This window comes from Sciurus vulgaris (assembly GCF_902686455.1).
Source record: "Sciurus vulgaris genome assembly, chromosome: 12".
NCBI lineage: Eukaryota > Metazoa > Chordata > Mammalia > Rodentia > Sciuridae > Sciurus > Sciurus vulgaris.
In genome coordinates, this window is record NC_136473.1 from 71,564,001 (window position 1) to 71,589,307 (window position 25,307).

The 25,307-nt window shown below is 35.9% G+C and overlaps 2 protein-coding genes across 7 annotated transcripts in view; one reads left to right on the top strand and one right to left on the bottom strand.

The window, feature by feature from the left end:
• The first annotated feature begins 3,371 nt into the window (after nt 1–3,371).
• Nucleotides 3,372–19,175, top strand: ANGEL2 (angel homolog 2). 5 transcript variants are annotated; one of them, XM_079107017.1, is made up of 9 exons: nt 3,372–3,631; nt 5,758–6,080; nt 10,339–10,595; nt 11,284–11,353; nt 12,407–12,828; nt 13,714–13,840; nt 14,243–14,300; nt 16,263–16,426; nt 17,891–19,175. In XM_079107017.1, the coding sequence occupies exons 1-9, from the start codon at nt 3,573–3,575 to the stop codon at nt 18,040–18,042; spliced, it is 1,632 nt and encodes a 543-aa protein (XP_078963143.1). In that variant the 5' UTR covers nt 3,372–3,572; the 3' UTR covers nt 18,043–19,175. The 5 variants fall into 5 exon arrangements, with proteins under 5 accessions (XP_078963143.1, XP_078963147.1, XP_078963144.1 ...); XM_079107018.1 differs by lacking the exon at nt 3,372–3,631 and adding an exon at nt 3,730–3,801; XM_079107019.1 differs by lacking the exon at nt 3,372–3,631 and adding an exon at nt 3,808–4,556.
• Nucleotides 18,764–25,307, bottom strand: part of VASH2 (vasohibin 2) — a 44,846-nt gene continuing 38,302 nt past the window's right edge. For both annotated transcript variants that reach the window (XM_079107023.1, XM_079107025.1), the window contains one exon: nt 18,764–24,115. In XM_079107023.1, the coding sequence (XP_078963149.1) occupies nt 24,043–24,115 (73 nt within the window). In that variant the 3' untranslated portion in view covers nt 18,764–24,042. The remainder of the gene's footprint in view (nt 24,116–25,307) is intronic.

Below are 25,307 nucleotides of genomic sequence, written 5' to 3' on the forward strand. Positions count from 1 at the left end.
TCATTCCACGGTACTTTTCAGCCCCTCTCCGCTCCATAACCAGCCCTGAAAGTTTTAGGGAGGAAAAGACAGTCTTACCTACTTTAGTTTTTGCCAAAAACAACCTCCACAGGGTGTCCAGGTTGTCTCCATTTTATAGAAATATGAGCTCTGGGATACTTCTATTTTCTCTCAATCATTAGCCCCTCAGGGTGAAAGCCTGGGTGACATGTTAACTCATAAGTAGCCATTTTGGCTACTTATACCCCCGTCCAGTGGACTCAAGTTCATAAACTTTTTTTTTTTGGAAATGGACCTTTATTTTCTTTATTTTTATGTGGTGATGAGAATCGAACCAGTGCCTTGCACGTGCTAGGAAAGTGCTCTGCCACTAAGCCACAACCCCAGCCCAACTTTTTTTTTTTAAGTTCCTAAACACTTGAGCAATCTCTTCAGTAGTAGATGAAGTTTCTTCATGCTTGTCCAAAATACATGGTTTCCATTTAGTAGAGTTCTTAGTCTCTGAGGTTTAATTGATGACCCTTCACTGCCTCAGTCCCTGGCTAGGTGTGCAATAATGGAGGGAGGGTATTCTGAAATATCAATCTCCCTCTTTCTACCCATTTCTTAGTAACATTAAACTATGTCAAAAAAGAAATTGCCTGAAGACGTTACCAGAGTTCGACCTTAGTTATGTGAACTTGGAGTCATAAAACATTTCTGAGTAGTTTCTGTAAGAACAACATGGTTTTCTTCAAAGTATATCGCATTTAAGCTGGGTGCAGCGGCTCATGTTTATAATTCCAGCTACTAGGGAGGCTGAGGCAGGAGGATCAAAAGTTCAAGGCCAGCCTGGGCAACTTAGCCAGACCCTGTCTCAGTAAAATAAAATTAAATTAAAAGGGCTGGGATGTTGCTCAGTGGTAGAGTGCTTGCTTAATATGCATGAGGCCCTGGGTTCAATCCCTAGCACTACCAAAAAAATAAAAACAAATAAATAAATAATAAACAAACCACATTTAAAGTGTAATTCCCTTATTTTCAGATAATTTTTAGGTGTTAAATTTATATAAATCCTTATTTATCTCTACAAGTCAGTCAGAACAGATTTCCTTTAATTAACTATAGTGTATGACAATAATATTTTCTAGAGGTATAACAACATCTCACACTCATATAGTAAGGGGAAAGTTCTTCATGAATTACAGGCACACACAGATATATGGAGACGTTATGGCTTCAAATGTACAATTTTAGCCATGAATCAAGAGTAAAGACAGAAACACAAGAACTTACCAGTCTAGATATCAAAGAGCTATTCTCTTTCCCATGAAATTCTCGAGCTGATAAATAAATAAAAAACAAACCAACAAACCACCTAATAAGTGAGAGGTTTTGGAGTGTACTAAAGGAAAAAAATATGGTTATTCATAGGTCTTATCTAATTCTCGCTCAGTATTCACCATTCATTCAAGAATATTTTGTCTACCATCTTAAGCACTTAGCATAGCAGTAGGTCAGATAAATTTTGAAAATAGCAGGTCATAGCCCTTGCTCAAAAGTGACTTGCACTGGGTGTGGTGGCACACCCCTATAGTCCCATGGTTCAGGAGGCTGAAGCAGGAGGATTGCAAGTTCAAAGCCAGCCTCAGCAACTTAGCAAGACCCTAAGCAACTCAGGAAGACCCAGTTTCTAAATGAAATTAAAAAAAAACAAACAAACAATGACTTGCAATGTAATTAGGAAGACAAGAGATACACTAAAGTACTACTCAAATTTAATAAACTGCAAAATAGTGGGTACAATTAGAAAATAGAACATTATGAAACAGAAATATACTTGATTCTCATTATTTGTGGATTCTGTATTTGCAAATGTCTACTCCCTAACATTTATTTGTAATCCTGAAATCAATACTCAAAGTGCTTTTACACTCATTCTCAGACACCCGCACAGCAGTGAAAATATGGGTTGCCTAATGTGCCTGCTCCTAGCTGAGGCTGAACAGGGCCCACTCTGCTTTCTTGTTTCAGTTCTCATACATAAGCAAGTGTCCTATTTACAGTCTATCTAATGCCCTTTTTCCATATCTTTATTGATTGTGCTGTTAAAAATTGTCCCCAAAGTTAGTACTATTGTTACCGGGCATAGGCTTGCTGCCCTACACGCACAGAAGTCAGTGCTCTAGCACCAGGTTTTTGCAAAAAGGAGACACTTTATTGTGCAGCAGACTGGCAAGGTTAGGAGATGAGAGTTCAAAATCTGCCTTCCTTCTGCTGGTAGTTGGGAAATTTATAGGAAGGAAAAAAGGGAAAGCTGCTCAGCCGTTGGATGAAAAGAAAAGACCATGTTTATTTTCAGTGGAAGTTGTGGTCTGTGCTAAGGACATTATTGATGGAGGAGTTGGCTTCTTGAAAAGTCACTTCCAAGCAATAGGAATCATTAGTGAATGGCCTGGAGACTTTTTTAGAAAGGCAAGTTAAGGGACTTATGTCCTGATGTGTTCATGCCTTAGCAGATTTCACTATCACATTTTCCTAAGTGCAATAAGGCTGTGATGTAATTTACATTGAAAATATCTGTTAGATAAGCTTTGTTTAGGTATGGGTTATAGTGCTATTGGCCCTCAGTTCAGTGTTAATGAATTAACAGTACATATTAAATAAGGAATCTTTAAATAGAAACAAATAAAACAAGATTAGGTATTGATTAGCTGATGAAAATGTTATTGAAGTCACACACAAACCTAACAGTGTATAATGGCTCAGTATACATTAATTCGGTGTTAGTGCAACTTTATAGAATCTAACTTCTATTAATAAGAGGATCAGCTATATACTGAGGGAAAAACTATTCTTTCAACTAACACATGAAACAAAACAAAAAACAACATTCCCAAGAAACATCTTCACTCCTGCACCAAACAGCCCATGAAAGCGTTGATCTTACCTTCTAGTGTCCCTTTCCCCTCCCATCTCCCCACTTCATTCTTCCTCTCTTTCCACTTCATGTATTCCAAGAATCTAGAGTCCCACTAGATTTGATAGAGATGAACACTTAACACACACACATCATTTTAAAAAGTGAGTTGTGTGGGTGCGTTTCCACAAAATTAGGTACAAAAATCTGTGGTACCCCAGTTCCATGGAAACTGAGATGATATTTCCTCAACTTGGGCATGCACCTTTTGAATACCTACATGATAAAATAACTTTAATTTTCCTTCCAGTTCTCATACAGTATCAGCAGAGCACCTGCCCATAGGTCTTACACAGCTATCCAGTCCAGAAATTTCTGTGTCTTTAAGACAGAGGTCGGGAATTTTGCCCTGTTCAGAAATGGCTGACCAAGCGTCTCACCCTCTGCGCATGCTCCCTGAGCACAATTCGTGTTTAAGGATTTAAGAGACTCTCACTGGGCAAGATGGAGGCATGGCCGGTGGCGAGACTGCAGCTCCCAGCATGCCTTGCAACTAGGCCGGGAGCCGGGACTTCGAGTGATGGGGGCCCCGTGGTGTCTTAGGCCGCCGAGTGGGTCGTAAAGGTTCAGGTGGAGGCCTGGGCCTGGACTTGGACGACAGCTGAGGGACAAGATGGAAGCCTGGCGGTGTGTGAGGAGGGGCTACGGCCGCTGTGTGGTGGGAAGAGGCCGGTCAGTAAGACTGGGCAGCCGGAGGGAAGAGGGAGGAGGAAGGGGCGGGCGGCCTCGGGGCGGGCAGCCCAGGTTAGCCCAGGGCGGGGCGGGCTGGGGGAGGCGGAGGAGGAAGAGGGTTTGGGAGATGGTGCGGCCGGGACGGTTCCTCCGGAGACCCAGAGGGCTAGGTAAACCGGGCGCGCGGCCGGCGAGACGCTGGGCCGCCGGGTCCCGGTCCGGGTGTCGAGCGTGTCGGTCGCCTTCCGGGGAGGCGCGGCCTTCCTGACCGGGCTTGGCTTCGGCGCCCTGGCGCCTCGGCCCAGCCTCCAAGCTGGCCTCAGCCTCCCAGGACGCTGCGGCCCGACTCGGGACTGGCAGCCCGCCTGATGCCCGCCTGTCCGCAGCAGGTCCCGGCGGGCCTGACCTCCAGGGAGGCGGCGCGTGGCACACGCCAGGGGGGTTGTTTGTGGGTGTTTTAGCGTCTCTCAAACTTGGGTCACTTGTATTCCAACCTTTACGGTTATTGCCAAGTTCTCATTCCAGCCGTGTTGTTTACGGGATGTTTTTCTTTAAATTGACGCACTTAAAGAAAAAAAAAAAAAAAAAAAAAAAAAAAAAAAACCACTTCAGTAGGCGCTACCTACATTAGCGACGCCCTTAGTCGTGCCTGCGAAATTCTGGGATTACTTTTATTCCTAATAAACTTTAAAATAAGTACTTATATGCTGCAAATCAGAAGGTTTAATTTTGTACTCTGTTAAACCGACTGGTGGACCATGCGTGGGAAGCACATCACTATTAATTACCGCGAAAGTCATGAGGATCTGCTTTTAACTCCTGGGCCTGGGACTTGATGGCAATTCGGTTCAACAATGTTTCCTGAGTACCCAGCTGTATGCCAGGCAATGTGCTAGGCACTTGTGAAGATACCGGCTTAAAATGAGTAAGAAGATTCTGGCCCTGAAGGAGCTCAATATCTTGAGAAAAAGTCATCCACATAAATAATTAAAAGTACAGAAAATACATATTGTAGTTCAAGTTTTCAATTTCATTATGGTAGCTTAGCTGGATAGAAAATGCACAGACCAAGTGCCCAAATACCTATGGCTTTCATCACAACACAGGATAGAGTGCACACTTCATGCCTTTAAAGATTTACAGTTAAGTTGATTTTAGAGAACGGTTTGTGACTATATAAACAGCATTTATGCCCTTAAAATGAAAAACTATGTCAACAATAAATGCAATTTAAACAAAATTCCATTTGTGACAGAAGGGGACATTATTGATAAGTATGTTGAGAAATGTACTTATAATGAATTCCAGAGGCAAGGATAGAAGTCCTCTAAATGCTAACTTTTTTTTTTTTCAACAAACTAGAGTAAGAAGATGGTACTCAAGCTGAAGTTTTTTGAGAGCCTGGGAGAAACTTATGAAAGATAATCTTAGCACTACTTTGGAGATATTTTGGATGATAGATTACATTGATGCTGTTGGGCATGAAGTGTTGTTGAATGAATTCCTAGTACACAATCTTTATCCTCTTTAATTTCCCCCAAGGAGAAGAATGCTCATGAAAGAAAAAGAAAAGAATGTAAAATTAAATTGTCCATCTACTGATGAGCAAGGCAAATAGATTGTGAAGTTGTGCTAGCTTTACAAGTGTTTGAAAACAAATCTACCTTAGTATAAAAACCTGTTCAGAAACATATTTTTTCTCCGAACCCAATTTGGAGGATAGAGTTGCTTCAGTTGTCTAATATGTGTTCCATATTTGATTATTATGTTTGCTGTGGATTTTATTTTTCTATGGAGTTTTTGGTGCTAGAAAACTACTCAGAATTCTGGTTTGATAGTGGATTTCTCTTTCAGTTGTACTGTGGCTATTTTGAGGGGTGTGTGGCATTTTTTAAGGTAGTATTCTCTTGTTAAGTATTTAGAATACTATTCATGGTTGTTTAGGGGAAAGTATTGAGGTGTTGATGCTCATAGCTAAACCATGCGTGCTTTTCTCTTCATCCTTCACAGATTTAGAAGTCAGATTTTAAATAGATGTTATCTTCCCTTGAGGAAATAGATTTAGATTTTGTGTACTATAGCTGAACAAAAAGTGGTGCCTCAAGGAGTGTATTTATTTCTTTTAGATACCCCATGTTTTCCCATCACCAGAAGAGTCTGGGCAGAGATTGGACTACACCGTGGGAGAATCCGCAAAGTTGCTGGAACAGACATATTTCTAGTTGTATGAGGTGGCCTGGACATTATTCTCGTGCTCCTTACCCATACTTCAGTAGTAGGCATTTTTCACTAAATTGGAGACCACCTTGTTTATTTGAGTCTAGAACTCAGTTTCAGTACAATAACTGGAGACCTGACAACCTGAGCCAGACCTCTTTGATTCATCTCTCTAGTTACATCATGAACTCTGAGGGAGATGAGCCTTCATCAAAACGAAGAAAACACCAAGGTAAAGGTGACATTTATCTTGGTGAAGAAGTAGATATAAATGATAGACTAAGTTGACACTTTCATATGTAATATTTAAAATTCCTGCAGGTTTTAGAGATGTTTGGTGTTTATTTTTAGTCTGTAGTTTTCTGTTAGGAAAAAATAAATCTTTTTAAAATGAAGTCTTTATCTTCAATTAATTGTGTATTTCTGGCTGGAAAAAAATAGAAGAAACTACAGACAAATTAAGGTTGGAAAAGAATGGAGAAGTAGATTAAAATGCTAAATTTAACTTAAGAACAATTTTCACATCCAGTGTTCTTGAAACAGAAGGCCTTTCAGAATTATAAATTGGTGGGTTTATTCTTGGAAGTCATGGATCCAAAAAAAGAATTCAATTTTGTTTTCATTTTTAACTCTAGCTTTTAAAATATAAAACAAAAAGATTATTTTTAAGAAGAAACAATTGAAAGTGAAGTTGGCCTGGTGGTACACACCTGTAATCTCAGCTACTCTGGAAGCTGAAGCAGGAGGATTACAACTTTGAGCCTAACCTGGGCAATTTAGCAAGACTCTGTCTTCAATTGAAAACTAAAAGGGCTGTTGATGTAGCTCAGTGGTAGAATGCCTCTGGGTTCAATCCCTGTTACTAGAGGGTAAAAGAGATAGGATTCTAAGTAAAAGACAATTTCTTTTAGAATGAGGTTTTAGTTTATTAAATCTCTATTTCTCAAACTGAGATCTATAGATATAAACTTGAGTCAATCAGAAGTATCTTTTAGAAAGGGAACTATATCTTATTCAATGCCAAGAAAACTTTATTTTTCTAAATATGTTGATTAGGTCTATTTTTTTCATATTTTTCTTCTCAACAATTCACTAGGCTTCCTCTTTGTTTCCAGTCTACACACAGCCCAACCCCACTCCAGCCTCCTGAAAGTATAAATGAAGTGTCAAATAGACTTTGGAATTGTCTTTCTTATTGAACTATAGTTTTCAGTGAAGATAATTCCTCTGAAGGTGTTTAAGCATGGCCTGTGTGGGTGTTAATGTATAAGGAGATGACGTACAAATTTGTTCAGAGGAAGACATTGAGAATGAGTCTTGCCCAGCAGTCAGGGCAGGAAGAGTTGATGAGTTAGTGCTCTTTGAGTTCTTTCTGCCTTTGTTACAAAAAAGCAGTATACAGACTTCAGCTGGATTCCAGGCCAAGTTATTAAACTAATGTCCAAGCAAATAATATAATTTGTTGTCATATAGTTATAAAGAACCTACTTAAGGGAGAAAAACATTTAAATAGAAATTGTAGGCCCTCAAAGTGAAAATCTGTATACTACTTAATTATAACATATGGAGATAAACATATTTATTTGAACGAATGAAAGGCATATTTAGAAGCATTAAAATCAGTTTCCTAAGGATAGTTCATTATTTGTAAGTCCAGGTCTGAATGATGACCTTGGATTTCTTTTCATTTATTTGTTGTTCATCAGGCTAGCACACACTTCTCTGTCATTTATCTTATAAATTTGGTGTACTCTCAGTTGGAACAGTGGCATACTGATACCTGACATCAGCATGAACTTAGAAACTACTCCCTGTCCTCATTTCTGCTTTACCACTGGTTGTGTGACTGTGGGGAGATTACTTAAAACTCTGTGCTCCTTGGTTTCCTAGTATAGGGTAATGCTTACCTTGCAAGTCTGTTACAGATGAAATGAGGCATGTCAAAGTGCCTACCACACTGTTGGCTACATAGTAGGTACTCAGAAAACTGTGGTGTTGTTTTCCCTTTAATGGATGGGGAATTACATTTACATACTGATAATCTTTGATTGCAACCTGACTCTTTATATGTCCATTCTTCCTAGGTATTGTGAATAAGGAAAAGGCTCTTCGTTAAGCCATATTTGTGACTTCCGATATTTCACTAATATTTTTCAATCAAGAGAACAGCATTGCTAACTTGCCTATCACTTTAAAGTGGTATTTGAAGGATTTATGTGACACAATTATGATTTTTTAATTAGGCAGCCCAAAAACCTGATCAGGCCTATTGCTTACTTTCTTTGATTCATCTATCTTCTCTGCTGTGACCATCTTGTTCCTCCTGACATGGAAGGTATATAAGCTTTTGCAGTGTCAATTAATGTTGTGAAGTATATAAAGGTTAAAGACTATCCACTTTGTCAGTGGTTTTCAAATTGTCTTCCATGGAACGCTAGCACTTGAACACATTTATGTACATTTATTAAAAGCAAATAAAATGTGTGTTTACCCCATCATCCCAGCCCCAGTCCCATTATGCCAGAGATTGGTGTTCTATGCTGAAAAATAAGGACAAAAGGGTTCTACAAGCTGTCGAAGTTTGAAAGCCACTATATTAATCAGATAATTGAATGGTCCTGGTTATTTAAAAGTAGAATTGCAAAACGTTAATTTACAAACCGATTACCAGGACCATAAAATCTTAATATATTAAATGCCATTATATGCACATATTTTATAAGGAACTACAAACATGTTTTTTAGACCCTCATCTTTCATATTTTCATATGGCAGTGACACCAAGATGGTACTTTATTTATGATAGCTTACATTTTGTTTGCATGACTAGAGATGTTTGAAGACTGATTGATGGCTAAAACCCTCATAAACTACCCTCAGTTTACAAATGGTGTTCTATAAATCTTTAAGTAGCTCTGTGGAGGTAGTATAATTAGCCCCAGTACTGAGCCTTCTGGAGTAGAATTCCACATGTCGGTGATGGATAGAGAAAGGGATAGTTTTCTTCCTTTTTCTGTGCATAGGACAAGCTCCATGCAAAATTATGTAGTACTTGAGGACCATTTAGTTCCTTCCTTTTTTTTTTTTTTTTTTTTTCCCTTTATACTTCTCCTAGTATGTTCATGGTATCATAAGTCTCTAACTCCTTTGTTCCCTCCAGACTGCACTAGTCATGCCAGTTATCTTCTTATATCCTGTGGTCAAAATTCCTGTCCCCTCAATTCATCAGATACTTAGATATTGAGGAAAGTAATTTACCAAAAAGTAGTATTACTTCATTGGCGGTTTTATATGGTATATTGATGATTTGAGGGTAAATGGATCATTATTGTAGTTTCGGAAAAGTCTACTAAAATTCTAGTACTCAGAAATAACTATTTATAAAAATACTAGTGTATTTCCTTTTAATTTTATTTTCACTTCATGTATAAATTTATATACTATTTTAATCTCATTTTAATTTTCAATTGGTAGGATTTTAGTCATCGTGATCCAGCAAAGTTGAAAATGTTCATGTAGGATAAAAGAAGATATTTTAGGGCTGAGACTTTTCTAATAATTAATCATGCATGGAAGTCTATCTCCTACTATATTTTCTTCCTATTATTTGTTTCCTCTTCCTTTTGGGCTCTAGATTCTCTAAAAGTTCCAAATTTTTCTTCATGGCTTCCCATGGCAATAGAGTATCCTCTTTAATGGTGTGGTGAGGAACACTACATAAATGGTGGTCATATCAAAGTCAAGGACTATCTATAATTGCAGAGTCTCATGCTTTTTCTACTCTCCATTGCTTTTTCAGAGTACATTATGTCTGCAGAATACAAACTATGGCACATTCCTGGTTTTTGCATGCTGCGCTTGTCAACCAGCCATTATCATTTGCTAGCATTCCATAAATCACATTTAACTTCTGCTTTGGTACATTAAAGAGATGGCTTTTGTTCATTTTGTTTGCTTTGTTCCCCTTAATGTTTTAGACACTAAGTACTGCTTCCATGTATTGCCATTATATAACCTTCATTCATGTATACACCAGAATTCTGAACTAAAGAGTTATTCTGGACCTTAATCATTTGTTGATCTTATCTTACTAATAGGGAATAAAATATAATGTGAAATCATCTCATTGAAAATCTGTGACATACAAATATACCATTATGGTTGTCTGTGGCCAACCACTGTTAACCATAGAGAAGAAAGAAACCACAACCCCTGTATAGTCTTAGCTTTATTAGCATGAACGCTCAGCCTTCAGGATGTCTTGTAGATCCTTTTAAACTTGTATACGTGTTAGTCAGTGTAGCATTTTGCCACCTTTGCAATCAGTTTGATGACAGCTACTAGTTATTTGGTACTATATGACCATTTTTTAGGGAAAAAAACATTTGACTCATAGTTTATGGGAATTTTTAAATAGCATAAAGATACAGGAAACTAAATGGTCTTTTTTAAAATAAATTATTTATATTTTGTCCAATGTATTTTAACAGGAATGATTAAAAGGAATTGGGAATATATATGTAACCATAAGAAAGAAAAAACGAAGATCCTAGGAGAGGAAAATGTTGACCCCCAATGTGAAGACAATGAGAACAAGTTTGACTTTTCAGTGATGTCCTATAATATACTTGCACAAGATTTATTGGAAGATAATTCACACCTTTATAGACACTGTCGACGACCAGTATTACATTGGAGTTTTAGGTTTCCCAATATTCTGAAAGAAATTAAACACTTTGATGCAGATGTAAGTGTAAAATATTATCAAAATGCTTCACTCAAGGAAAAGTTGAGTTAAATGTTTCATTTGTGGGTTTGTGAATGAGGTGATTTTTATCCTTTTTTGTGTGTGGATGGGGGAGGTAAAAAGGAAAAATATTTAAGAATAGTGGTAGAACCGTTCTTAGCATGTTATCATGACTTCCAGAGAATCATTTGCTAGTGGTTGGTGGTATAAATAATCATTAACTTTTCAAAAAGGATCTGAAAAGTTGTAAGTATGGTCAGTTTTGAGACATGAACTGGTATAGTAATATTTTCTTTGGTTCAGAATTTCAGTAGTTCATGCAAAAATTTCATCTAAATGATAGCATTAAAAAAAATCAAACTCTTAGAAAGGACTCCAAAGATTAGTACTAAAGAACTTGGGAATTCAGGAAAGAGAGCCTGACATGTAAATTAAAAATATTTCTTTTGGGAAATATCAATTTTGGATAGTAAGAAAGCTTCAAGCTTAAAGACCAGGGTTTTGAGATTGGTCAGATTGGGAAATATTAATTTGCTAAATCTACAAATAACAAGAAAAAAGAATTGTAAGTTATTTTTTTCAACTCTTATCAGGTTTGGAATTTATGAAGACTCCTTTAGAGATGAAAGCACCAGAAAATTCATGTTTGCATTTCTTTGTTTTAATTCAAGCTATTTTTTCTTCAAAGGTACTGTGTTTACAAGAAGTTCAAGAAGATCATTATGGAACAGAAATCAGGCCAAGTTTGGAATCACTGGGTACGATGTAACTTTACTTTAGCCAAATTTACTTTTACTTTTGAAGATTTGTTTATTAATAAACCATAACTTGCTAAGCAAAGATGTAAGCCAAAAAATCTTAATTTTGAAAATGTAAATCCTATTTCAGAAGGTCAGGAAAACATTGAGATATTTCAGTGAGAAACTTTTTAATGTTGATATGTAGTTTTAATTCAAAGGGAAAGGTGTAGTAGAATTTCTTTACTAGCTCTTTTAATAGTTGCTGTGCTTACCACCAGAACACTAAGATTCTGAGCTCCATGAAATCAGGGATCATTCTTCCTAGTTCATCATAACAGCAGGGCCTCAGTGCCTCATAGATAAAAACTGAAAACCTGTTTAATGAAGAAACACTTCTAGAAACAGGTCATCTTTGAACACATAGATTGAGAAATGTGCCTGCTTTGTATTTATTTGGTCAGCAAATAATTTTGAGTGCTTACTATATACTATGCACTATTCTAGACAATTGAGTATAACATTGGACAAAACAGGTAAAAAGTCTCCTCCCTCGGGTGAGTCACACCTGTAAGCCCATCTACTCAGGAGATACTTCTCTGGAGAAAAGTAGGAAAGTAGAATGAGGTTTCAATTTTAAGCAAAATGATCAAAGTGACATTTCAACAAAGAGTTGAAAAAGGTGAAGGAACAAGCTGTGCCTAGAGCATTCCAGCAAGCAGGAAGACAGATGATTGGAGATTGGAACAGAGTGAGGGGGAAAGAGCTGCAGGCAGAAAGATCAGAGAGATGGGGTGAAGAGAGAGGAAATGATTATAGATCCTTACTGTCGTTGTCATGAATTGGAACTGGGGGAATGATAATGTACATTAGTATAGTAAGGACGTAAGTCAGCCAGTAAAGAGAGCTGTTAAACCCAGTGCTAATCTTTTTGGACTCCAGCACTTCTTTATGTCCCATAATACTAATTTTCTGCAGAATACACTTTGGTAAACATTGTTGAAATATGAGAGCTGTGTTTTGACATGTATGTATATAAACAATCCCTGTTTTAAATTCATTTCTTTCTTGTAGGTTATCACTGTGAATATAAGATGCGAACTGGAAGGAAACCTGATGGCTGTGCCATTTGCTTCAAGCATTCCAAATTTTCTCTCTTATCAGTGAATCCAGTGGAATTCTTCCGCCCTGATATTCCTCTGTTGGACAGAGACAATATTGGATTAGTTTTACTCTTGCAGCCCAAAATTCCATGTGCTGCCTCTCCTGCGATCTGTGTAGCTAATACACATCTATTGTATAATCCAAGGAGAGGTGATATTAAACTGACCCAATTGGCAATGCTGCTGGCAGAGATTTCCAGTGTTGCCCATCAGAAAGATGGCAGCTTCTGTCCTATTGTTATGTGCGGTGACTTTAATTCTGTTCCTGGTTCTCCACTCTATAGTTTCATAAAGGAAGGAAAATTGAATTATGAAGGACTTGCCATAGGAAAGGTAAGTGCTTACTTTACTGTTGTTAGGTGGTGGACATAGTTGCTCCAGTCAATGTAATGTAAGGATAATTTTCTTGTGGCTCTTGGAAAACCTTGGATGATTTGATACCTCACTTTACCAAGCTGTGATGATTTTTCACAACTCCTAATCAGTAAGTTTTTTCACTTGGTTTAATTTTATCTTTTCCATGTATCTGTGGCAACATTCTGCTTGGAGGATTTAGCAAGCAAAAAAAAAGAAAGAAAGAAAAAAAAGAAAAATAGGGGAAGAAGGAAAAAAAACATCGCCAGGCATGGATTCCTCAGAAATAAAGAATTGTTTATAAGGTGGCAGGGTAGAATTTTGAATGCTGGATGCAGGCAACACTCTTGGCAAAACTAGTCTTCATCATATGTTTTCCTCTACGTAATGATAAATATTTTAACTCTTTATAATAATTTATCTGATGCTACTATTTTTATTGTGCTTTTCTCTGCTTGCTTTAGATTTTGTGATCTTCATTATAGTTAGCCAAAATAAGCTCTATACTCCTGGAGTTTTGAGTAATTATTATGAATTTAAAGAGATAATTCTCTTAGTGTTTGATACAATAGAAATTATATTGCATGTAGCACAAAGGAAGAGGCAGTATTAGTCAAAGCTCTAAATGGTTTGAATGTTCAAGTTAGAGAAAAATACATAGGAAAAGACTTGTTTTCATATAAATAAGTGCTTTCTGAATTGTATTTGAACATGATTTTATAAGCACAGAAAATCACTTAACATAATGAATAAAGGGTAATGTTTACTATTTTTGGATTACCTTTTATTTAAGACATAAATTTTTCAATACATAAATTACTTAAAATCTTTTTCACCTAAGATACCTGTTGAAATTTTGTTTAGGTATCTGGCCAGGAACAGTCTTCACGGGGACAAAGAATTTTATCTATTCCAATTTGGCCCCCAAACCTAGGTATCTCACAGAACTGTGTGTATGAGGTACAGCAGGTTCCAAAAGTAGAAAAGACAGGTAAGTGTTTGTAGTACATTTTGGCAGTCTGCTGGGCAATAGTATTTCCTTGGAAGCTATAAGACTAAAATTTTAAAGGATTAGCATCTCAGGGATGAATATTCATATATATGTATAAATATGTAGCTATTTGCTCATTCCTTTTTTTTAAAGAGCTCTAAATTTACTTCATAAAGTTGAACTTCCAAAATTATATGTGCATGAATTACTTGCATGTTACATTTTATTTTTCCTAATTTTGGAGACTGTCAGAACAGCCTCTAGAATAAAACACATAACTAGACATCTATTTAAACTAGATGTGTTTTAAATATCATTTCTATAGTAAGAGGGCTATACGGAGACAAACTGGAACAAAGCAGTGTGTAAGTAAGCTTAATACATTTCTCTCTGTTCTTACAGATAGTGATCCTACACAAACACAGCTGGAGAAAACAGAGGTCCTAGTAACAGCTGAAAAGTGAGTTCTGAAAAGCAGTAATAGGCACTTCCTGACTTAAGTTGAATTAAAAAGGTATTTCTCAAAAAACACTTGGATAAAAAAGGAAGATGGTATTGATGCTGCTTTTTGGTGGTGTGGTTTTGCACATGAAATGTAACATTTTTGCGGTTCATTTTCCTGATACATAATTTGGGTTATTGTGAGGATTCACAGATAAAGCATATAAAGCACAATGTTTGATGCTCAGGCAATGTTATAAAAGGACCTAGACCAGCTCAAGTACCCTTAAAATTTATTGCCACTTCATATTTAGACAAAGGTGAAGAAGATTGCAGAAAAATATTTTCAGATTTCAAGAGGATCCTTACTGTTCTTTGACTTACTAGATCTCAAAACAGTCTGTAGGAGAATTGATCCAAAAAAAGAATATGCCAGTAGAAAAGATAGTCATAATGTCTTGAACTATAGGAAAAGAACGTCAGAGGATGAAGATGCCTGGATTCCTTATTAAAGAAACGTGAAAGTTTGGGGCTGTGGTTGAGGAATGGATTCACATTAACATAAGACAGGGACCTAAATCTTGTCTCTTTGGGAGAAATCTCTTGGGAGATTCTTTGGTTTTTTTCTATTGTGATTAAATTTTGTGTTTTAACATTTTAACGTTAGGAACCAAATTAGAAGCATCTCTCCTATATTTTATCTGCTTTTTAAATTTTCTTTTGTATACCTTGTTTTGAGAAAATATTTTCACATAATAAAAATTCAGTAAGAAAGGGAGCAGTTTTGTTTTTTTGGAAAAAGGAATATTTGGTCATGTGTTATAGTGCATACCTGTGAGCCCAGTAACAGGCAGCAAGATCACAAGTTCTAGGGCACCTAAGCAACTTATCAAGACGCACAGCCTGGGCAACTAGTGAGAGAGATTCTGTCTCAAAAATATAAAAAAACAACACAAAAAGGAGGAGTAACTGCTGGGGATATAGCTCAGTGGTAGAGTGCTTATCTAGCATGTATGAGACCCTGGATTCAGTCCCCAGTACTAAAGGAAAAAAGGATCAATAAAGAAGGTTAACCTAACAAGTAATAATTTCAAGTAATTCTTAAATCTTTTTAGAAAAGATCTGATTGACTATCTGCACGTGAATGTAATGCATTGTGTATAGCTTTTATCTGTAAACTGAAAATTGGTGGTAGATAACAATTTGCAGAAGACCTATTTACATTTAATGATACTATAAATATATGTCCCTAAACATAAAAAGTTCCTGAAAGTTGGAAGTTAAGAGCAGTTCCAAGGAATTACCTTTATTTATTGACATACTAGCTCATTAAAAACAAAACCACATTAAAACCTCATTTTTATCTATCCTCAGCACCTAAGACAGTGCCTAGAATTTATTAGATGTTTGGCAAATGTTGAATGAATTTTTAAAATGTTCTGAAGATTTTATTTTCCTTTATGGCATAATGATCCTTAAAATTTATAATGTGTTACTAGAAAATGATCTTTAAATCCTTTCCCATACATCACATGTATTTATAGTAAATGTAAGCCATTATAGAAGCTGGCTTAAGCTGTAGCCTCAAGTTATCTCATATGTCAGAGCAATAATAACAGAAAAATGTGGTCCCTCTGACATCAGAAGTCTTTGATTTTCTTTTTTAAAAACACAACAAAAATGTGTAAGTTGTTTTAGAATACATGTTAATTAACAAGGGGATGCTCTCAAACATAAATAATAGTTTTATTAGTATGTTGATTATTGAGCTATTTTACCCCTATGAATATAGCCTTGTTAATGGATTTTTACTATAACTTCATGAATAAGTGAATGCTAAATTATGATATGGTCTACATATATAAAACTTGTCCTAATGTCTGGTCTTAATCTAGAAATTGAATGAAAAAGTTCTTTAAATAGAAGAACTTATAGAAGTCATGAAAAACTTGATGCTGAATACTTTTTCTTTTCAATTTAGATTATCTTCAAACCTACAGCACCATTTCAGTTTGTCATCTGTTTATTCACATTTCTTTCCTGACACTGGAATTCCAGAAGTGACCACTTGTCATTCCCGAAGTGCCATAACTGTGGATTATATTTTCTACTCTGCAGAAAAGGAAGATGTTGCTGGGCACCCAGGTAAAAACTGTATGTATTCGTAACTCTGCTAGAGAGCACAGTAGCCAGACCTCCAAGGCTGAAATTAAGAAAGTTAGCTATACCTCTAGATGAAGTTCCAGATTTAGAAGTTAAAAATATTCTAAAATAAACAGATTGATGGTGTCAATCAGTTACTTCTTTGGAAAGCAGGAAAGTACCCCAAAGAAATTATGTAACAATTATATCCTTAGTTCTAACATCCAGTTCGTCAGCTTTTGAGTTGTAGGTCTTTTGTATTGCTCCTTATTTTTACTTGCCAAAAATTTACTATTTTTCTGGGTTATCATACAGTTTTGTGGTTAAGATTTATTAAGGCATGCTGCCAACAACAAATTTGTACATTGACTTCGAAATCTTTCTGAGAAGAAAGTATAACTACGTGTTTTTAAAAAGCAAAAGTGATAACATCTTTCCTTGTTTGATTCAGTGAAAATTAGGTTGTATACATTAATCAAAGGATTTTAAATGCAGAAGAATTTAAAATAATCAGAAATCTAAAGTAGAACTCTTGGCAGTCTTAAATATGGATGCCTTTTTCTTTTCTTTTTTTTCTGATTATCACTTTGTTGTGTGTCTGTCTGTCTCCCTCTGTCTGTATCTCTCTGTTTTGACAACCCCAGCATTTTTTATTTTATTTTTTGAGACAAGGTCTTACAAGTTGGCCTCAAACTTGTGATCTTCCTGTCTCAGCCTCCCTAATTGCTGGGATTACAGGTGTGGGCTACCATGCCCAGCTCTACTGCATTTTTTTGTGCTTTTTTTCTCTTTTCCCTTTTAGTCCTGTTGTGTTTTGTTTTTCTTCCCCTTCCTTTTGGGGATTACTTTATTAATAACAGGAGATGGCTTACTACTTCACTAAATCAACTCTATGAACTAGCTTGCTGCTTTTTGTAGTAAGGTTCTGAAAGATGTCATGCCTACAAAAGTTCACTAGGTGGCGGGAGAGTATTGTGGATCAGCATCTCAAATCTCTTAACATTTGAGATCATGTCATGTTTTATTTCTCTGGGGACTGCCTCTCTGGGAGTAAATTATACTTTTTTTCCAGTCACCTTGTAAACTTCCTCTTTGGATGTGGTTGGATCTGTTTGGCCTTATGCAGTTACAGAATGGTTAGTGGATGATTTATTGGGTAGTTGTCAATCTGAAATTACTCTTAACATTTGTTAATGTATTAGTATTTTCTTCCAAAGATTATTTGCAAAACTTATAAATAGAAAAATATATTTGAAGTAAAAATAATACCCGAAACTGCTGTGAGTTTGGGAATTATTTTTATAATTCAATAAAACATTAATTGTATTCTAAAAACTATTTCATATTAGTGTTCTGTAGGGGTCTCAAGTTCTTTTTCACTGTTTAGAAAAAAAGACTTGTATAATTAATTTACAATAACCCATTGATAACAGTTTTACTAAATATGTATATGCTTCTTTAATGTAGGAGCTGAAGTTGCTTTGGTTGGTGGCTTGAAACTTCTAGCTAGACTGTCACTTCTTACAGAACAAGACTTATGGACTGTTAATGGACTTCCAAATGAGAATAACTCTTCAGATCATCTGCCTTTATTGGCTAAATTCAGACTTGAGCTCTGATTCTTCTTTGATTATATACATAATTTTCTTTCCAATTTATATTCTTTTTCAAAGACTGTAAAGTTGTTCTTAAGCTTTTGCATGTTTATTTTTGTGCTGTGGAGTTTCTGAAGAGGTTGAGTGCTTGAAACAGATATCAGAAGAAACAAGTTTACAACAATTTTCTTTTTTTAATAATGAAAAATATTTTCCTGATAATTGAGGTGTAAATACTCTTTATTATAAAAGACATGTAAATATTTTTTATTCTAAACCTTAGTAAAGCTGACAGTGTTTTTAAAATATGTGCATCTTCTTTAGTCTGCTTAGTGAAGAATTTCATGTTTTTGGCAAGCTTTAAGTGGATCCAAAATATCTATGAGTTCTTGCAAACCACAATTTGTTTCTTGTCCAGGTGGCATGATTTCTTTGGCAGAACCCTGTGTGTTTTGAGTCCCAATTGGTTGTCTCAGAAATCATTAGGTTATTCACAGGTATCCAGCCTACAATTTTTGTTTTCGAAGGGGGCTTGATAATCTTTTAAATTGTACAGAATGCTTAATCCTTCTTATTATTGTCCTGAGCCATGTGATAATGCCTGCAGCTTTGGGAAAATGTTTGGGAAATGTAGGTTACTATAAGAGGATGAAGTCTTTTGGATAAATCCACTCTTTCCACCCCATTACAGACATAGGCAGACCTAAAAGTAATAGACTTGAGTTATGCCTTTGTTTACCTAGTATTTTCTTTTTTTTCTCTTTAGTTTTAAGAAAAGATTTGTGGGGTTGGGTGCAATGGTGTACACCTGTAATCCCAGCAAATTGGGAGGCTGAGGCAGGAGGATTGCAAGTTTGAGGCCTCATCAGTTTAGCAAGGCGCTAAGTAACTTAAGCAAGAACCTGCCTCAAAATCACAATTTAAAAAGCAGGGGGCTGAGATTGTAGCTCTGGTAGAGCACTTGCCTAGCATGTGTAAGGCACTGGGTTTGATTCTCAGCACCACATAAAAAAATAAAAATATTGTGTCCATTTACAGCTAAGAAATATTTTTTTAAAAAATTTAAAAAGCAGGGGCTGGGGATATAGGTTAGTGATAAAGTGCCCCTGGGTTCAGATACGGGGGGGTGTCTTCCATCATCCCCACAAAAAAGAAAAGATCCCTGAATTAGGGGAGATATTCTCTTTTACTGAACCAATTCTGTAGAAGTATATTTTATTAGGAAAATCATCAAAACAAAGTGGCAGTTATAAGCATTCTTTTGTGTTATGCCTCAGAAATCTAAGAACATTGTAAAACTCTGGGGGGAGATAACCAACTTGGAGACCTAATTCTCTAGAGTCTTTTAAAATACCATTGGTTTTAGTGGTTTTATTTTTATTTTTTAGGTACCAGGATTAAACCCAGGAATGCTTAACCATTGGGCCCCATCTCCAGCCTTTTTTATATTTTATTTAGAGACAGGGTCTTGCTGAGTTGCTTAGGGCCTTACTAAGTTGCTGAGGCTGGCTTTGAACTCTCCATCCTCCTGCCCCAGCCACCCAAGCCCGCTGGGATTACAGGCATGCGCCACTGTGCTGAGCTTTATTTTGTTTTATAGTGATGCACCAATGTAAGATGGGGCTTATTTATGAGTTGATTATGAAGGTTTTTTTATGAGGTCTGATAAAATCCTGTAGGTGGCTCTATGTGTTTGAATCAAAATTTTTACAAAGTGAAATTTTCATTTTTAGACAGTAGGCTTAACAAATTATAAGTGTTTTTACTATGTAGTCATTTTGCACTAAATTATAGACATTTTATAGTGAATTTTATTAATAGAATGTCTTATCTTCAAATGAAAGACATAATAGTCTTAGACAAAATTTTTGTACTGTCATTTCCTACAATTATTTAAAAAAAATAAACCAGATGAAAGCTCCAAGAAGGCAAGCAGGTTATAAAGGTTTGTCTAGTAAAATCTGTAGTATTTTTAAATGTTTAGTTGCTCACTTTTTTGGTTTTTATTTAGTGTCAACTATAGTTATAAGGTTTTCCTCATTTTTTAGTAGTATGTAGAATAATATAGGTCCTCATTAACCAATATAGTCATCATCAAATTATAATGATAATAGAATTAATTATCCCTTTACAGTATTGGGGAAATAAAAATGAGAATTCATTAATTACTGCTTCTTGTTGAATGAATATTTTAAAATAACTTTATTATATGTAGGTCGTTCTTAGCAATCTAACATCCCTGAAAACCTCTGTGAAAATTTTATATCCTAATGAATAGATTGTAAATTTTGGCCCATTTCATGTGTTTCACTTTGAGAAGAGTTAATCCACAAATTTGCTTTCTACTTTGTGGATCAGAAGCCAACAGGTCAGTGTAACTTTCTCACAAGCTTTTAAAGCTCCACTGAAAATAATTATCCACTTGTCTTTACTTTTTTCAATCAGAAGAGTTGATAACGCTTCTGGATCCTCATTTTTACCTGCCATAAACAATCATTAATTGCAGAAACCAAATCTCACAGTCTAAAGTATTACATACTATTCAACCAAAGGAAATTGTGAAATAATTAAATTTTGATTTTACTCTATGTTTTAATATCAAGATAATATGCATGTTAGAAATCTTGTCTTTTTTTGAAATTTAACAACAGTCTGCTTTTTTAAAAAATCAGATTTAGACAGCCAGAGAGTCCAAGGGCTTAGAGCAGGGGACTCAAGTCATTTGCACTTTGTACCTGTAAATTATGTGATAAATTATTAGACTCGTACATCTGTGCCTGAAGGTTTTGTGGTAGATGTACTAAGCTGCATAAGTTGGCCTTTTGCCTCTTCACAACACAGTATTTCATTACTGTGTTCAGCCTTTATTACTTGGAGTGATGCTAATAAAAGCTAAGTTAACTAAAATATGCCAAAACAGAGGACTAGGGAAAAAAACCACACCATCTTACGATTTTAGTGGAAAAAAACACAATTCTTAAATTTCCAGGATGGTTTTATTAAAGATCCATGCTGTGTATAAACATACAAGTGATGAGAAAAACATTAACTTGAAACATGCACTTATCTGGCATTCTCTAAAATACCATTGTACAAGTTTTTGTTTACTTAGAAAAATACCCACTAAAACAATCACAGATTTTCTTAAAGATTTAAAAAAAATGTATTGGCCAGAACAAAGTTCAAGAGAATAAACAAGATCCCAATAGTATGTCAAAAAAACTGTACAAGGTTGTACATAAAACTATAGCTTACAAAAGCTTCAGGTATAGTAAGAATACTGAATTAAGATTTCCAAAGTTCTATTTACCAATATTTATTAATAAAATCCTTATGAAATAATTGACTTAGAAAAAGTGAAATGCTCATGATTTCATTGTGTATAGAAAATACTAAATACTACTTTCTGAAATAAAGTGTACTCAAAACATCACAACATAGTCTCAGATCAAGATTTCTGTCATTCACTTAAACTTTGCATATAATGCCATGATGGCTTAAGCATAAAATTTCTCTTGCATAATAATTTTTTAAAAACTAGATTCCAAATCACCTTGTAGCTTAATTTTTTATCTTTTGAGTTATAACTATTCTTAAAAATCAGTTTTGAGAGGTAAAATATATTGGCTAGTTGTTCGCTTGCTTTTTTTTTTTTTTTTTTTTGCCATATTACTTTTTTAATTAGTACATTAGAATTTAGGATTTGGTGACTCCTATATCTTTTCATTAACATATGCTGTAGGCAACAGAAGTAAAATGACAACTATGAACACTTTAAATCAATTTACATCTTGCTGTGACTAACCCTCACTTTGGAAAAATGAATCTAAAAATCAGAATGTGGAAGAAATTAGGTTGCTAATTGAATCATCAGGCCAGCTGGCAATTTTAAGGCTTATACATCAGTATATTGGGAACAGTTTTATATCCCTGTTCTTTTACCTTCTCTTGTGAGAAACGAGGCTCTGCAACTATTTGACATTTTATATTTGGGATGGGATAGTCCTTAAGTAATACTTGGCAAATGCTATTCTAAGCTCTTCGAAGCAGTTTTTTGAATAGTCTGCTTATTGGACATAATAAAGTTTCAGATGGATAAACAGACAATATGTGGATAAGTTGGTATTGTTTCAGAGAGAATAAAATGATTCACTGGCTACTTGGAACATTGGAACACATGTGGCCATAAGATTGCCAATGGGTTTACTGTGAAAAATAAAAAGGCATCATTTCTTGGTGCCTTGGTGCTTCGGATTGAACCCAGGAAGAACCTTGTACGTGCTCAGTGTGCTCCACCACTGAGCTATATCCCCAGCCCCAACATACTATTCTTGAAAACTGTTAATTTCAGAATTTTTAACTCATACTGCATTTGGTCTAGGTGAGATGTATACTTAACTTGGTCATGAAAGGACATTAGACTTCCTTTCCCAGGAGAATAGTACTCTGATTAATAACACTGATTTTTAGGGTAAAGTGAGCTCTAGTGCACATAGCTGAAGGATGAAACCCTTGTGCTTTCATGACCAGAGGATTTATTGGTATATATTGTCACTGAGCAGATTCTTTTTTTTTTTTTTTTTTTTTAATTTTTTTTTTGGACTCCTGTTCAACCATCTTTAGTCAAAGAAAGCCAAAAGGAGAAACACTGAAGACTGAACGAACACTTTTGTTGATAAGCTCAACCAAACAACTTGTCCTTTGGTCTTATGAGTTAGCATGGTTGCTAAGATAAAACAAATGAAATAGAAGTTCTGCTCTTGCTATGTGTAATGCGGACTACACATCTGCCCTCAGAGTTACTCTGTGGTCTGCAGTCAGAAGTTACGCCATAACTGCCATATGCAGCCAGATACACATTCTGTGCCCCATGGAGTAAATCACTCTCCTGTGTAACACTGTACCAGACTTCACCATTCTAAAAAAAAAAGTTCTGCTAATTCATAGATTTTCCAGTACTTCCAAAATGTCATGAGGAGGTATCTCAAAAGCAAGGAACTGGAAAAGTAATCATTGTTTCACATTTGGCCTTAATATAAGACATCAAGACATATCTTTAACAACAGTAAGTTCTTCAGAATCAAAGCCTAACTCAGTTTAAAAATCAGATGAAATGTGAGCAAAAAGGTTATCAGGTTCTCAAGACCCCTGATTCATTCCTGTCTCTGCCTTTCTGAGTGTGTTGCTGTTGGAGGTAATCTCAATACTGCTAAATTTGTGTAAGGAGTGCATGACCTCATGTGCTTTTCTGCCAGACTCTGCAAAGTTTAAATGTTAGTGACAGAACATAGACTAACTTCTGAATGTGCTTGTTTTGTTTTGAAAGAACAAAAAATGCTGTCAGCGAATGTTTTAAGAAAGAAGTAACTCCCAAGATCCTAAAAATGGTTTCCCGTATTGCGGAGAATTTCAGTGCTTTTTAGTAAAACACTTGCATATAATACCTTAATCTCATCACAGGTGTGCACCAGGAAAAAACTCCAAACTTGTGGAGATCCCCATGGGGAATATTGGGGAAACAATACAAATAGAATATAAAAAACTAAAATACCATTAAGTTTGCATATCTGATGTCAAAAGGCTGAGGTAATATTAACTGCTTAAAAAAACCCCACCCTTCTTTGCTTCTGTTATTGCTGAAAAAGACTAATACTGGTTGAGTTACCTTACTATACCAAAAGTGGGAAAGGATTTCATGAACTACTGGTGAGGCATAATGTTCAAAGCAAGTAAAAGAAAGTCAGTAAATGAAAAAATATAAAAACTACAGTGGATGTTTGTTATCCTTGAGATCTTGAGTGAGGGAGACAGTCCAACCCCAGTGGGGTTTATTACTTTAGCCTTTTCATGGTCAGAGTTTTTTAAAGCTAATTATTCCCACCCACTCAGATTCTGTTTCCAGGTGAATCCTTAAAAATAAAATTCACAAGTTCTTAATAAATAGTTGCAGTTCCTCCTGAAGATGCTGGGTAAAGTGCAGAGAGAAGCACCACAGAAACCCTCTTGCTGGCCGATATGGCTTGGCTAGATTCGGATTTGATAGCCCACTTCATTCAGAGTGCTGAGATCAGTCACCTTCTTTTCAGGAAGAGCAGGCCTAAGAAAAGACAGGAAGATGGTGGGAGAGAGGAGACAGGGCAGAAAAAGATGAGTATCTTCAAGGGCCCTCTACTCAGTGTTCCTGATCCTTCTGGTCCTTGTCTCACTCTTTCCACCCCGACTCCACCAGCCTTAGCCCCCAACTCTGCTTCTTGTTCTTAAGTCTCCCTTTATAGGTTTTAAAAGAACATTCTAGCAGGATTTTAATGTAGAGATCAAAACTTTTCATGGTATTAAATGAACTTTTTCAGCTTTAAGACTGAATTTGGGGCAGGGGTTGTAGCTCAGTGGTAGAGTGCTTGCCTGGCACATGTGAGGCACTGAGTTCAATCCTCAGCACCACATAAAAATAAATAAATAAAATAAAGGCATTGTGTCCATCTACAACTAAAAATATTTTTTAAAAGGCCGAATTTGGTCACATGATAACTTTTGAAGCCCAGTACCAATATACATTGCAACTGTCTAAAAAGTCACATATGCTACAGACTGAAAGTCAAATTCTCCTGGAAGCTGATTTTCTAGTGTTTGTGTCTCCAAGGAAGCCCAGGAATTACAGAGTGACTCAGGTGACTCACATTCTGGGAGAGGATCCCAGTTATCATTGAGAGGGTTGATATTCCAGACTGGAATTGTATAAAATCAAGGTGAATTTTTCAAAATTCATCTGAAAAGAGCATGTCATTGTGGAAGTTACTCAGTGGCAAAGCATCTATCTTTCCTAAGAAACATGTCTTAAGGTACTTCCCAGTATCAATATAAAACTGTGTATGTATTTATATGAAGTTATGGAAGAAAGGACTTGAAGCTGGGATGGGGAAGAAATCACTTGGTAGCATATCATCTGTCATCATTAAAGAGATTTCCTAAGTAACTTTCCAATATAACACAATGCCTAAGCCTTCTTGTGGTTTATCTTGCAATTTTTCCTTTTCCTAATGAGTCTCTTTTCACCTTGGATAAGAAGTAACCAAGACTACAACTTTAGGATGTTCAGTGTCTAGTGAGTTCTAATCCAAAAGTTTCACATTTGGTCATTTTTACAAGAAAACATTTTTAGGTTACATATGAACCTTGTTCTTAGATGAAAATATAATTGTAAAAAAAAAATCTTAGTTTGGGCTGGGGTTGTAGCTCAGTGGTAGAGTGCTTGCCTAGCAAGTGTGAGCCACTGGGTTCAATTCTCAGCA